General features: G+C 63.7%; 1 protein-coding gene across 1 annotated transcript in view; it reads left to right on the top strand.

Annotated features, from left to right (window-relative positions):
• LOC117871908 (unconventional myosin-Ig-like) overlaps window positions 1-14,425 on the top strand; it is a 66,595-nt gene that overhangs the window by 18,596 nt on the left and 33,574 nt on the right. Inside the window, exons 10-17 of the mRNA XM_034759731.1 lie at window positions 900-1,014; window positions 1,769-1,939; window positions 2,533-2,603; window positions 4,988-5,062; window positions 6,005-6,137; window positions 10,541-10,707; window positions 11,728-11,935; window positions 14,018-14,241. Coding sequence (XP_034615622.1) covers window positions 900-1,014; window positions 1,769-1,939; window positions 2,533-2,603; window positions 4,988-5,062; window positions 6,005-6,137; window positions 10,541-10,707; window positions 11,728-11,935; window positions 14,018-14,241 — 1,164 coding nt within the window. The remainder of the gene's footprint in view (window positions 1-899; window positions 1,015-1,768; window positions 1,940-2,532; window positions 2,604-4,987; window positions 5,063-6,004; window positions 6,138-10,540; window positions 10,708-11,727; window positions 11,936-14,017; window positions 14,242-14,425) is intronic.

Here is a 14,425-nt window from a genome sequence, read left to right as displayed (position 1 = left end):
CTGGACCGGGGGAGGAGGGCAGGTTGCCAGGTCCAGTGGCTCTGTTGATGTGCAGAGGGACGAGGGGGCGGGCATAGGAGCTCGGCCCTTCCAGATCCGGCAGCTCCAGAGGGCCTTGGAGCCGGGCGTGGAGGAGAGGGAGAGCGAGGAGGGCAGGTTGCTGGTCGCAGGGGATCAGGCCAAGGGAACAATCAGCCGGGCTGGATGGTGGTTCCATTTCCCTGCTGCTCCCAGGCCCGGTTCAGGGGAGAGCCGGGTGCACTGAGAGCTTGATCACAGGCTTGGCCCCGCTCCCCTCATGCAAGCAAGGCCATGTGGGGCTGGGTCACTCTGGACGGAAGGTGCTTGTGGAGCTGGGGGCTGCTGTGCTTCCTGGAGGGGGCTAAAGCGGAGATGCTGCCCACCCAGGGCCCCTGGCACTACTGGTGAGAGCTGAGGTGTTCACACGGATCCGGTTCCAGCCTGGGTCGCGATTCGGCCGCCAGACATTTCTTGCGCGTTTTGATTTGCTGTGGTTGCTTCTTCAGTGCTCCCCTGAACTCCTGTGACGCGTTCCTGTGCGCCGTGCAGCAGCTGCTGCATTCCAGCCCAGAGGCGGCTGCATTGCAGTGACTCTTCACGTATCACAGCGTGCAAAGTGCTTTGTTCGACAGGTGCAGCACGCCTGCCCGGGGGGTTAGCGTGGAGTGGCTCCTTCAGTCCCGCCCCCGTGAACCGAATCCTTCCTTGGCTCTGGGCATGGGGTAGCCAGCACGTCCAGCCAGCCCTGGCCCGGGATCAGTGTGTTCTCCAGAGTGCGAGGTGGGGGGCTGGGGAAGGGGGCATGGAGTGCGGGAGACCCCAGGCCCCCGGAGGCAGGGGTACAGACCATGACACTCGTGCACTTTGCTGGTTTGCAGCTTCGAGCAGTTTTGCATCAATTACTGTAACGAGAAGCTGCAGCAGCTGTTCATCGAGCTGATCCTGAGGCAGGAGCAGGAGGAGTATCAGCGGGAAGGCATTGAGTGGCAGCACGTGAGTGCCAGAGCCCCATGGGGGGCGGCTGGCCTGGGGGCAGCGTGGGGGTGGCAGCGTCCCATTGGGGTGGGGGGTCCCTGCCCAGAAGAGAGCATGGGGGTGCCAGTGCTCCATTGGGGTGGGAGTTCCCCACCCAGAGGGCAGCGTGGGGGTACAGTGTCCCATTGGGGTGGGGGGTCCCTGCCCAGAAGGCAGCGTTGGGGTACAGCGCCCCATTGGGGTGGGAGTTCCCCACCCAGAGGGCAGCATGGGGGTGCCAGTGCCCAGTGCAATGGGGGAGGGGGAGGGGTTCTTGTCCAGAGGGTAGTGTGGGCGTGGCAGCTCCCCATTGGGGTGGGGGGGTCTCTGCCCAGAAGGCAGCGTTGGGGTACTGCGCCCTATTGGGGGTTCCCTGCCCAGAGGGCCGTGCGGAAGGGCCCCTCCCCGCTATCTGCATGACCCTCACCCAGGGCCAGGGGCAGACAGCACCCCCAGGAGCAGGACAGCGAGAGCCGCTCCTGCCAGGGGCGCTGGGCCATCAGCTCTGCCCCACGTAGCTCTCACTTGCTGCGGCGCCTGCGTCCCCACTCCCCTGCTCTGAGCCAGCAACATGGTCTCCTGGGGGGCCTGATGAGGCTCCTCCCACGCCCGGCTCAGGGGTGCCGTTGTTCGCTGAGGGCCCCTAGGGCAGGCTGTGAACCCCCAGCGTGTGGGTCACCCCGAGAGCTCCCCCAGGGCCGTGCCCAGTAACCTCTGCCTCCCCCCCTCGCAGATCGAATACTTCAACAACCAGATCATCGTGGACCTGGTGGAGCAGCCACACAAGGGCATCATCTCCATCCTGGACGAGGCCTGCCTGACCGGGGGCCAGGTCACGGACGCCATGTTCCTGGAGTCCATGAACACCAAGCTGGGCAAGCACCCCCACTACACCAGCCGCAAGGTAACGCCCCGTGGGCACCTCAGGGCCCGGGCTCAGACGGGCTCAGGGCTGAACCCCACTGGCTAGGTGGGCGGGGGCTGGGCTGCCTGTTGGGGGGAAGACAAAGGGCTCAGGAGCGGGAGGGAGACCGGGTCCTGCTGGGAGGGAGAGGCCCTTCCGGGGGAGTGGGGGGGCTGTCTCAGGAAGCTCCTTGGATTCTGCAGGAGCGGGGCAAATTTAGTCTCCCTGTAACCTTAACCCCTCCAAGCCAGTGCCCCCCCTCACCCTACAGGCCCTAGTGCTTCTGGCTGGAGGGGTGGGAGGTTCCTCTCCCCTGAGTGGGGGCTGGAGGGCCACTCACTGGTGCATTCTGGGTATGCTGGCACCTCGGGGGGCTGCCCGGTTCGTTGGCCTGGCACTGGGTGTGAGTGCAGGTGGGAGGGAGGATTGCTGGGGCATGGGGGAAGGGGTGGTGCAGGGCAGGTGTATCAGAGTATGGGGTACTGGCCTGTCTGCGGCGGTGCCCAGAGGGGTGGTGGGTACCCCCCCTGATGCATGGGCACCCGACGCTGGCTGCCTGTGCCCTCCCGGCTCAGCCCACCGTGTGTTCGCAGCTCTGCGCCACCGACAAATCCATGGAGTTCGGCCGGGATTTCCGCATCAAGCACTACGCCGGGAACGTCACGTAAGTCCTGCCCCTGCCCCCCAGAGTCAGGGTGACGCCCAGCAGGCAAAGGAGCGGGGTCCCACCTTGCCGCTTGGCATCTCTGTCCAATAGGGGCCCTGGCTGGAGAGAGGCTGACCTGGGGGGCTGGTGGCTTAGTACCAGTTTGCAGGGGTGGGAGACTGAGCTGGGCAGGCCGAGGGGGGGCCCCAACCGGGCACGGGGGGGGGGCAGGATTGTGCCCTGCACGCTGGCCAGATTTCCACCTGCAGACGGGCCCAAGGGATTGGTTTCTCGGCAGGTGGCTGCTCACCCCTCTTGGAAACCAGGCCAGGTCTGGCCCCTCTGAGGCCTCTCCAGGCACAGCTCAGATCCCCAGCCCCTTGGCAAGCTCTTGGCCTGTATCGTCCAGTCAAAGCCAGGGGCTCCCCCTGCCCCGTCAGGAGACTTCCCCCTAGCCTGGCCGGGCTCACGGGCAGCAAGCGCTGACCTGTTCTGCTCTTTCTCTCCATGGCTCTCGGCAGCTACGGGACCCCCTTGGCAGGCTTGCGGCCTTCCCTCGCTAGCAGACCCCGCCGCTTGTCCCTCGCCCCGCTCTGCGGCCAGTTCTCAGCCCCTTTCCCCAGCTCGTGTGCGGCACTTCTCCAGGCCCCAGTGATATTGGTCTTGTCTCTGGCCCGGCGTGCTGCTCCGGGGGCCTCTCCCCTCCCCACCCCAGGATGCGCTGGGCTCTGGGCCCAGAGCTAGGCTGGCCGGGCGAGGGACTGTCCTGTGAAATTCTGGACAGATCCCAAATGCCTCCTGCCGCTGATCCCAGGAGCCATCACGACCAGCCTCCTCCTAGCCTGGACCAGGCATCTCTCGGGGGGAGGGGTGCCCGGGCGGACTCCAACTCCGAGCCTGTCCCTAGAAGGGGAGACGAGTGTGCGAGGAACCGGCTGGGGCGTAGGAGCCTCCTGACGCAGGCCCGTGGGGGAGGCTGCCCCCACGGCCCCTCGCACGCTGCATTGCCATTCACAAGGAGAGCCGCCTCCACAGGGCTGCTTGCTCAGAGATTCCAAGGCTCGTTGTTAGCTGGGCAGGGGGGAGGCCTGGGCCCTGTGTCAGGGGAGCTGGAGTCAGGCAGAGGAGTCAAGCCCACAGCCATGGTCCGGAGCGCAAGCACAGGACCCGGGCCATGTGCACTTGGCTCCCTGGGGGTGGGAATGCACAGCTGGGCAGGAACAGGCATCGCTGGCTGTGCACCTGGGCGTGAGTGCGTCTCCCCGTGGGGGGTGCTTGTGCACGTGCGAGTGTTCGATGGCATGTTGGGGTGTGCACCTGGGCGTGAGTGCCTCTCCCTAAAAAAAAAAAATTAGGTATATTTCCATATATATATATCTATCTCATAGAACTGGAAGAGACCCTGAAAGATCATCAAGTCCAGCCCCCTGCCTTCACTAGCAGGACCAAGTACTGATTCTGCCCCAGATCCCTAAGTGGCCACCTCAAGGATTGAACTCACAACCCTGGGTTTAGCAGGCCAAGGCTCAAACAACTGAGCTATCCCCCTGCCCTTGGGAGCTGTGCTTTTGCACATGTGTATGTGTGATTGCATGTTGGTGGTGTGCATGTAGGCATGAGTGTGTCTCCCTGAGGGATTTGTGCATGTGCACACGTGTGTGTGCGACTGCACGTCGGGGGGATCTGGCAGGAGTGTGTGTGTGTTTGTACATGTGTGAGTGTGTTTTTGTGTGTGTGTGTGCGTGTTTGCATTGGGGGGTAAAGGAGAGGAGGGTCTCGGGGGAATCCCTCAGCCCCTTGGGGTGTCAGTCACATCACCCCTCTCTCCAGCCCTGTCCGGCTCTTCCCCCGTGCTCTGACTCCATGCGGGCAAAGGCAGTCGGCAATCGCTCACACACGGCCCCGGGAGGCTGGAACCCGCTCTGTCGTGGGGAGGGAACGGTCCTCTCTGACTCTTTGCAGACCTCTCCTGGGGCATGGGCACCTCGAGTCAGCCACCTCTCTAGGGGGAGGGCAGCCTCTTCCCCATCCCCCAGGGTGTGGGGGGGCTGCAGTGTGGACCAAGGGGGTTATGGGGGCATGCTCAGGATACTGAGTGCGGCAGGATGCAAAACCGGATGCGCCCTGCACGATCAGGTGACCCAGGTGCCACCCTTTCAAACTGTGCCTGTGAGGACACTGGCCCTTTAAGCCTTAAAGGTGCCACAATCATTTTTAGTGGGAAAACCCCCAGGGTGGGATAACCACCAGCCCCTTGCTCCCCTCCCGGTGTCTGCCCTAGCAGAATCCCGGCTGCAGCCCATCCCGGGCTGAGGGGTCCGAGTGGAGGGACAGCACCCACCTCCCCACAGGGGAGCAGCTGGGGTTGGAGGTGACCTGGCCCCCATTGCTCTGAATTGCAGGTACTCAGTGGAGGGGTTTATCGACAAGAACAAGGACACCCTCTTCCAAGATTTCAAGCGGTTGATGTACAACAGGTGAGGGCTCCGGGTGCCCGCTGTAGGCCCATGGGGCTGAGCCTCGCCGGGCATGTGGGGCCTGGCCTCCGCTCCGGGGAGGGGGCGAGAGCCGCAGCAAGAGAGATCCTGTGGGATCGGGGGGGGGTCTGGTGCTGCAGATGGGGCTCAGGCTGGCTGCCCTGACACCTGCGTCCCCTGTCAAGCCACAGAGCAGGTACGTTGCAAGCAGCTGCCACCACCAGGGTGTGTTGGCCATGACCTAGCGGGGAGCTTGGTCTCCAGGCCAGTTAGCCCTCCGCCTCCCTGCCGGAGCTCCCAACGAGGGGGCTAACTGTGAGGATGGGCCCCGACGCCTCTCCCGCAGGCCGCCCACTGGCAAGCAGCAGGCCGGCTTTGACCAGCGGGAGGGGCTCTGGGTCCTTTTCCCCTGACTGAACCCAGCGGGCAGAGGGGAGCGATAACGGGCTGGGAGCTCCTGGAGCCGGAGCAGCCCGGGGGCAGTTGGGACAGGATCCAACCCCTGGCTGGGTTCCCTCGCACAGGGCAACACCAGCCTTATGGAGCCTCCTAACGCCTGGGCAGCGCTGCACATTCGTCTACGCCAGCGGGTGGCGCTCTTCCTTTAAATGAACCCGTGCCGTGGCTCTATGTGCGGAGCCTTGGGTCGGGATCTGGGCCCTGTGGCCCGTTTCCGTCTCAGGGTCCTGCCCCCCCTGTGTCTCTCCCGGCACCAGGGATCCCATCCAGGCAATGGCCCAGGAGGCTGGAGGGAATACGGGGGAGGGGAGGAGAGCTCTGCTTCCAGGTGGTGTAGGTGGATCTTCCACAAAAGTCTCCAGCCTACTGTAACTCCCTGGACAGCTGGGACGAACGGGGCCTGTGCTCTCCCCTCACCCTGGCGTCCCCGTCCCTGAGCATCGGCTTCCCGGCCCCTCACACCCCTTGGTGATCTCTCCCCAGCACGGACCCCGTCCTGAGGGACATGTGGCCGGAGGGCGAGGTCAGCATCACCGAGGTGACCAAGCGCCCCCTGACGGCCGCCACCCTCTTCAAGAACTCCATGGTGGCGCTGGTGGAGAACCTGGCCTCCAAGGTAACGCTCCCCCACCCCCAACCCCACCCCGGCTCCTCCTCGGTCGTCTGCTTCAGTGAGCAGGGCTGGCCAGAGGTCCCACAGTGCCCTGTGTGACAGAACAATAGGATACCCCACCTCCCCTGTGTCTGGACTGGGAGCCCGGAAGGACCTTCCCAGGGCAGTCAGGGAGCTCGGCGTGTGCTCCTGGGGCCAGTGTCATCCGTCAGGCAGGGCCCTGGGTGGAGCTGGCCCTACACAGCCACTGAGCTTGCATAGGCCCATGGTGGCCATTGGCAGCATGTAGGGATGGGAGATTGGCAAAGGTGGGATACCCCGAGATGGGTCTGGGCCCAAGGCCTCCCTCCAGTTCCAGGCTGGATTCTGTGTCCCTTAGCAGGCAGAGCCAAGCCCAGGCAGGCTGAGGTTCAGGATCCGGCCTCTCCCGGATCGCAGGGAGTTCTGAACGGCCCGTTCGAGGGGAAGGTTCCGGCTGTCGGGCCAGAACCTGGATCCAGGCTTGGCATTTGGGGTTATGCTCTAACAGTGCCCCTGCACCTCTCCTTCCAAACACATCTGCCAACTGGACGCTTCCCAGAGCGCCCCGTGCCTGAAGGGCCCAAATCCCAGGAGAGGGGCAGGCCTCCTGGCATTTCCAGCCCCACACGCCCGGGCTGCCCCTAGTGCACATCCGAGGCCCCGCTCCTCGCCCTTCCAGCACTGACCCCTCCAGTCACAGAGCCGTCCCGTGGCCCCCTCCCTGCCCAGCTTCTTGGTGCCACCCCCCATGGGTGGCAGCATGGCTGGCCAGCAGGACACCCAGCCCTACATCTCCCAGCCGCTCTACTCCCCAGCAGCCTGTGAGCTTGCTCGGTTTGCTGGGCACTGTGGTGGTTGGGCAGGGGCGAGACAGCTGGATGGTTCCCCCCACCCTTCTGCCCTTGTCGCCATGTGACGGTGGGATAGCCCTGATGGACGAGGTCTGGGAGCATGCCATGCTTGCTCCTGCCAGAGGGGGAGCTCTTGAGTGGCACGAGGGCCTCCCTCCCCAAGAACTGGGTCCTCTACCTGCCTCTGCCCTCTGAGACTGCTCCCCTCCCTCCCCGGATTGGCCCGCTGCTCATTTGATTGGCTAACTGATGAGTAGCTCCACCTGGACTTCTTAAAGGGCCGGCTCCTAAGAGGGCACTGTTAGCACCTGGAGCGTAGCCACCTGTCGGTTTGATTCCTGCAGGTCAGCTGGGTCTGAGTGCAAATCCTGACTTGCTCAGCAGCTGAGGGCCCCTGAGATGGACCTGACAGGCTGCCTGCTGGTTCCTAGCCAGAGCCAAGCAGCAGATTGGCCAGTGTAGCCGACCCTAAACAGCAGCATCCCCCAGCCTGCGTAGCCCTCCCTGACCTGGTCCTGCCCTCCGCCGACCCGCTGCCCCGGCCCCAGCCTGCACACGCTCCATTCAATTCGCCGCGAGGATAAAGACCTGATTTAAAGGGGAGCGCATGTGTCTGGCTGAGCGGAGACACGCGGGGACCCCAGCTGCCTTGGCAACAGGCAGCAGTGAATAATACCCGTGAATCATTTGGCATTTGTTCCCGTTTCTGATCGGGAACCTGTTCCCAGAAGCTGCAGTAGCTAAAATTAGCCCTCGGTAGGAAGAGAAGTAGTGAGAGGCGGGGGAGGGAGCCAAGGAGAGGGTTGGGGGAAGGGAGCCCAGATGTGTGCCGCTGGCCCAGACAGACGTGCACGTGGATCCGCTCTGGCACGGAGCCACCCAGACAGGCATGGGCAGAGGCACACGCCTGGCTGCACCCCCAGCCAGACACGGCCATGCAGGCAGAGATGTGTGCACAGTCAGAAGGACATGTAGACACGTGGCCACCCAGACGTACATGCACGGATCCACGCAGACTTAGAGCGAGAGACCCACAGCCATGGAGGTGTGTTGGTGTGATTGATGCACGCTGGGACGCGCACTGTCCGTGTACGCACACTAAAGCAGACCCACACGTGCCTAGAGACACCCCCAGCTAGCCAGCACTTGTTTGGCTGTGGGGATGGGACTCGGCTCAGGCTTGTGGCACAGGTGTTAGAGGAGAGCTGGCCTGGGCAGCGCCTGGCACTGGAGAACACGAGCCCCGGGCGCTGCTGGATTGACTGTTTCTCACTCCCCACTCCTCTAGCTGCTCATTAGCTCTGCCTGGGCACCTGCTGCTGATGCTGTCACTGGCAAGCTGATGTCTCAGCCAAATTTAGCTCCAGTGTGAGCTGCTGCGAGGCTCAGAGCCGTAATTCTGTCTCCTGGATCAACCCAGCTGGAGTGGAGGAGCTGCCTGTCCCCATCACATGGCCGCAATGCTGCTCCCATTCACCGTAGCCCCCCGAAGGAAGCACTATTGTAACAGGTTGCACTGTGCTGCACACTGTAACCCATGAGAGCACCATGGGGACAGCTGTGAAGTGGCTCCTCTGCTCCCAAAACACATCCCCTACCATCTGAGCTACAGGAGAATCCCTTTCAGCAGTGCGGGGCTTATGACACACAGCTGAGCAGTTCTGATCTGTCCAGCAGAGGGCAGTGGTGACACACACACATGCACTCGCCAGCTGCATACAGCACAACCTGCCCCTGGACGCCGCCCCCACCACTCTGCCCAGGGAGCTCCCACGGGGTGTTAGGAGCGGGTTGGCACTGTACATCCAGGGCAGGACCGGAGCAGTGGGGTGGGCAGGGCATGCAGGAGCTCACCATGCTCTCAGCTGGCCCCTCTCCTCCCTGCCAGGCCAGGGGAGACGCTCTCCCATGGCCCCGACTGCCCTCGGGACGGGGGTGTTGTCCCTCACAGGCGCCTGCCCTTGCCGGATCTCTTTTGGCACCACCTGGCTGCGTTGGGAGTGGGGGGCTGCCATTCAGTTGGGGAACACAGGCAAGGCACTGCCTGCAGCTCCCCGGGCACTGCCCCCCAGCTGCCCACTGCCAGGTTCATAGATTTCCTCTGGTTGCCCCCTCCCCCTCATTGAGTTCTGTACCGTGCTCGTGGGGAGCTGAGTGGGGCAGGGGCTGTGTCATTCCCCGTGGCCCGGATCCACGGGGTCGGGGCTACACCCCCCGCTGAGGAGCTGTTCAGTGTGCCGTGCCCCCGGGAGTCTTGCTTTTCCTCCAGGGTTGGCCACGTGCCCTCAGCCCCTTCGAGCCTGAGCGTCTGGACCCCCCATGAGCTCTGCTCAGTGAGTCTAGCCGAGCTGAACACCTGAGGGAGACCTGCCCACTCTGCAGGGGCTAACACACCTCGCCAAGCGTGGGCAGTGCCATTCCCACGGCGCTGGCAGAACGGGCGGGTTTCTCGGTCTCCTGGCATGCAGTCTAGGAGCCCTTAGCTTAGCCCAGAGAGCTGCAGGTCTGGTCAGCCCAGAGCCAGGCCGTGCTGAGCCCCGGCTTTGTGTGTCTCTGTCTGCCCGCCAGGGTCAGCTCCCCAGTGAGATCCCCGAGACCTCCCAGCTCACACTTTCCCAGGCCTTGTTCTCCAGCCGGGGCCTGTGCTCCGCTTCCCTGCGGAGAGGTGGGGAAATCCCCCTCCCTCTGGGTCTGTGGTCACCAGGCCTCAGTGGCCCGATGATTGGCTTTGCCATCTTCTTCTTGGATTCTCCTTCGATCAGCCTCGGCCAGTCGTTTTTAACGCCCCAGGTAGATGCCGCCTGCCCCTGTGAAGAGACATATGGCTGGGTAGGGGGTGTGAGCATCACCGCCCCCTGCTGGGTAGTGTGTGTGCTGCGGCACACAATTGGCCCTGGGCTTGGCGGAGTGGCCAGCAGAGCCCAGGCCGGGCGCTCTCTGTGGAGCCGCAGTGCCATTGCATTCACCCCATCGCTTCCCTTGGAGGGGCACGTTTCTCCTCTGAGGTGGCAAGGCACACGCCCAGACCCCAAGCGCACCCTGCTGCTGCCCCAGTCCTGCTGGGCTTCCACCTGCACCTCCGCTTCCCAGTGCCTGGCGTGCCCCAAATGCAGCCCTCTGCCCTGCTCCTTGGCTGGCCCTGGGCGGCCAGCCCCGTCAGCGCCCCCCAGCTCACCCTGCAGCCGGGGGACCCCCCAGGGCAGCCCTGCCTTTCCCAGACTTCTCCTGGGTTGGTCTCTGGAGACAGAGGCCTCGAGAGGCAGAGCTCATCCCCAGAGCAGATGACCCCTCCTCTCTCCTCCCGTCAGCCCTGGGCCTCCTTCCCCACCGGTCCCCATATACGATGTGGCCTGGCACCACTCCCCCTACTCCCTGCCCAGCCATCCTGGGGGCTCCTCCCGACACCCCCTTCACTGGCATCCCCTCTCCAGAGCCTCCCCCCCAACCCGCTGCCCCAGAGTGATGGTCACAGCAGCAGCTCGAGGGCCCCTCTGCCCCCCATGGTTTCAGTGACATCCCCTCCTCTCCCCCCAGGAGCCCTACTACGTGCGCTGCATCAAGCCCAATGACCAGAAGTCGCCGCTGCTCTTTGACGCTGAGCGCTGCCGCCACCAGGTGGAGTACCTGGGCCTGCTGGAGAACGTGCGGGTCCGCAGGGCCGGCTTCGCCTACCGGCAGCCCTACGACCGCTTCCTGCTCAGGTACCTGCCGCCCTGCCCCGTCCCGCTCCCGCTGGCCCAACCCCCCCACCCTGTCCTGCTCCCGCTGGCCCAGCCGCCCCACAACGTCCCGCTCCTGCTGGCCCAGCCGCCCCACAGCGTCCTGCTCCCGCTGGCCCACCTGCCCTGTCCTGCCTCCACTGACCCAGCCAACCTGTCCCACCACCATAGCTCCCTGCTGCCCCCTGCTGAGCCTCCCCTTCCCGCCCCCGCTGACCCGGCTGTACCTCCCCATCCTGCCAACATTGGCTCCTGGCTACCCCACCCCATCCTGATTTGGGGCTGTATAAGTAGGGGCATTGCCAGCAGATTGAGGGACGTGATCATTCCCCTCTATTCGGCATTGGTGAGGCCTCATCTGGAGTACTGTGTCCAGTTTTGGTCCCCACACTACAAGAAGGATGTGGAAAAATTGGAAAGAGTCCAGCGGAGGGCAACAAAAATGCTTAGGAGGCTGGAGCACATGACTTATGAGGAGAGGCTGAGGGAACTGGGATTGTTTAGTGTGGAGAAGAAGAAGGAGGGGGGATTTGATAGCTGCTTTCAACTACCTGAAGGGGGGTTCCAAAGAGGATGAATCTAGACTGTTCTCAGTGGTGGCAGATGACAGAACAAGGAGCAATGGTCTCAAGTTGCAATGGGGGAGGTCTAGGTTGGATATTAGGAAACACTATTTCCCTAGGAGGGTGGTGAAGCACTGGAATGGGTTCCCTAGGGAGGTGGTGGAATCTCCATCCTTAGAGGTTTTTAAGGTCAGGCTTGACAAAGCCCTGGCTGGGATGATTTAGTTGGGGATTGGTCCTGCTTTGAGCAGGGGGTTGGACTAGATACCTCCTGAGGTCCCTTCCAACCCTGATATTCTATGATTCTGCTGCCCCCTGCCGCACCTCCCCTTCCCGTTCTGTCCTGACATCAGTCCCCACTATGGGTCAGAGCTGCCCCGTTCCTGGAGGCCAGCCCAGCTGCTCTCCATGCTCAGGACCCCGCTGTCTCCATGCTCAGGTATAAGATGACTTGCGAATACACGTGGCCCAACCACCTCATGCCCACGGACCAGGAGGCCACGCGGGCCCTCATCGACCAACACGGCTTCCAGGACGACGTGGCCTATGGCCACACCAAGATCTTCATCCGCAGGCCCCAGACCCTCTTCTGCCTGGAGCAGGAGCGGGCCCAGCTCATCCCCATCATCGTGCTCCTGCTGCAGAAGGTGAGGGGACACCGGGGGGTGTTGCTGAGCTGCTCTGTCCCCCCCGGCAAAGAGACGTGATCCCCTCTGTGTGTGTGTGAGGGAGTGGGGGCTAGAGATTAGAGCAGGGGGAGCTGGGAGCCAGGACTCCTGGGTTCTATCCCCAGCTCTGGGAGGGAAGTGGGGGCTAGAGGTTAGAGCAGGGGGAGCTGGGAGCCAGGACTCCTGGGTTCTATCCCTGGCTCTGAGAGGGAAGTGGGGGCTAGGGGTTAGAGCAGGGGGGCTGGGAGCCAGGACTCCTGGGTTCTATGCCTGGCTATGCTGCTGACTTGCTGTGTGACGGCAGGCAGGATACTCCCCCACTCCCTGCCTCAGTTTCCCAGCTATGAAATGGGCCGATGACCCTTCCTGACTCAGCGGGGGCATGGCGAGGATAAATGCCGTGCTCTCTGCGTGGGGCTCCCATGCGAGCGACTGTTTGTCCCTGCCTGTGCAAGGCTTTGAGATCCTCGCACGGACAATGCTAGAGAAGGACCAAGTATTACGGCCATTCACAGCACCCACGCTGTGGCAGCATCAGCCGGAGAACAGGTCCCAGGGTGGTGGTGTCTCCACCTGCCTGCTTGGTGGCCTCTGTGAGCCGAGTCTGCCAGGTCTCAGTCCAGTGGAGGCGTGTCCGTGACCTGAGCCCCACCCTCCAGGTTGGGCCGCGTGTGCTCGGGAGCCAGGGGTTGTCCGTCCCCAGAGCTGCCCCGCGGGGGCTTTGCCATGTGGGTGGGGTGAGCTGCGGTCTGATCCCTCCCATGTCCCGGTGCCACAGACCCAGCTCTGGCAATGGCTTCGCCTGGCGCCTGGGACTGGCCCCTCCCCACTCCCGAGCTGGGTCAGGAGGACGCCAGGGTCCATCGGCTGCTGTGCTGTCAGAGCGGATTAGCAGCAGCCTCTCGGCCCGTGGGAGAGCGAGCAGGGCACCGGGGTGTTCTGATCCCAGCCACCCATCGGGCGCTGAACCACTGGGAAGGAGTCAGGACACAGGCACATGGGGAGGGCAGGGAAGGGCAGGCACTGCCTGTGATCCGGAAGGAACCTAATGGAGCCGGGTTGCCGGCAGGCGAGGTCAGACGAAAGGGACGCAGCGCCGAGGTTGGGCCCCAGGTGCTCGCTTTGCCCCGAGGGTCCAGTCCCCTGACCGTGCTTGCCCCGCTCCAAGCCCCCAACCTCCTTGACTGCCGTGGTGCTGCTGCTCCGCAGGGGCCAGCCCCCGACCCCTTTACTATCTATAGACGTGGCACCGTTAACAGATTTCCCGACAGCCGACGAAGCGTCTGGCTGGGGACCTGCTTAGTCACATCAGAAGCAGCCCAGGTGACGGGCTGATGGGGAGCGCCGGCGCCGGAGTCCTCAGGGCCCGAGTGCCAGCATCTGTAGCACTGCCCGGTTCCCGGGGGTGAAGGGAGTGAGGCTTGGCCGGGCATCCCCGGCACCCCAGAAAATCTACGTGTCTCTGGGTGGCCGCTGGAGAAGCTGTGGAATTTCCGCCCCGCCCCAAATCCCCATTTCTCAGCGTTTGTCCCCAAACTTTTGTACAATGAAAAATCCCAGAACATTTCAACTGGGAAACGTCAAAGCGTTGGTTTTTTATCAACACCAGCCTGTGTCCACCTGGGCCACCGTAGTGTCCTCGGGCCCCTGTCCTCCCTTATGGACCCTGCCTCTGTCCGGACTACATCTCCCAGAAGGTTTGGTTCAAAACTCTGTGCTTTCACTCCAGTGCCAACAGCTCCTTCACTTCCTGCCCTAAATGGCTGTGCCGCATTGCCACACGCGAAACAGCTGCTGCATCCCACCCCAGAGGTGGCTGCCCTTTGGTGGTGGGTAGAGGGATCCCCGTGTGCCCGGTTTGTAAAGGGCTCTGGAGTCCTCCTGCAGCAGAGAGAGGAAACGTGGTGTGGGGCTGGAGATGGCCCCATGGTTTGTGTGGCTCCAAATGCTGGCTGTGGGGTTTGCTCCTGATGGCCGCAGGGCACTGGGTGTGGGGTCCTGGGGGCTGGCAGGTGGGGCCTTGCCAGCAAAGGTGTGACTGGGTCTGTGTGTCTGTCCCAGGCGTGGCGGGGGGCCCTGGCCCGGCGGCGCTGCCGGTACCTGCGTGCCATCTACACCATCATGGGCCACTACAAGCGGCACAAGGTGAAGACGTACCTGCTGGAGCTGGTGCGCCGCTTCCAGGGGGTGCGCAGCATGGCCGACTACGGCAAGAGCGTGGAGTGGCCCGACCCGCCGGCGGTGCTGGCGCAGTTCCAGGAGAACAGCAAGTCGCTCTTCCGCAGGTAACGCCGGGGGACAGAGGGGGCGCCCTGCACGCAGGCCCTGCTCCCCCCTGGGCCCCTCGCTGACAGGGCTAGAATCAGCCACAGTGCAGCCTGCCAAGCGTCCCCCGCCGGTCCAGGTCGGCCCACGCCCCTCGCTCCTGACCCACAGCCCCCACCGCCGCCCCAGCTCGGCCCACGCCCC

This window comes from Trachemys scripta, chromosome 2 (assembly GCF_013100865.1).
Source record: "Trachemys scripta elegans isolate TJP31775 chromosome 2, CAS_Tse_1.0, whole genome shotgun sequence".
NCBI classification, from domain to species: domain Eukaryota; kingdom Metazoa; phylum Chordata; order Testudines; family Emydidae; genus Trachemys; species Trachemys scripta.
Note: the sequence above shows the minus strand (reverse complement) of the source record. Positions and strands in the feature narration are given on the sequence as shown.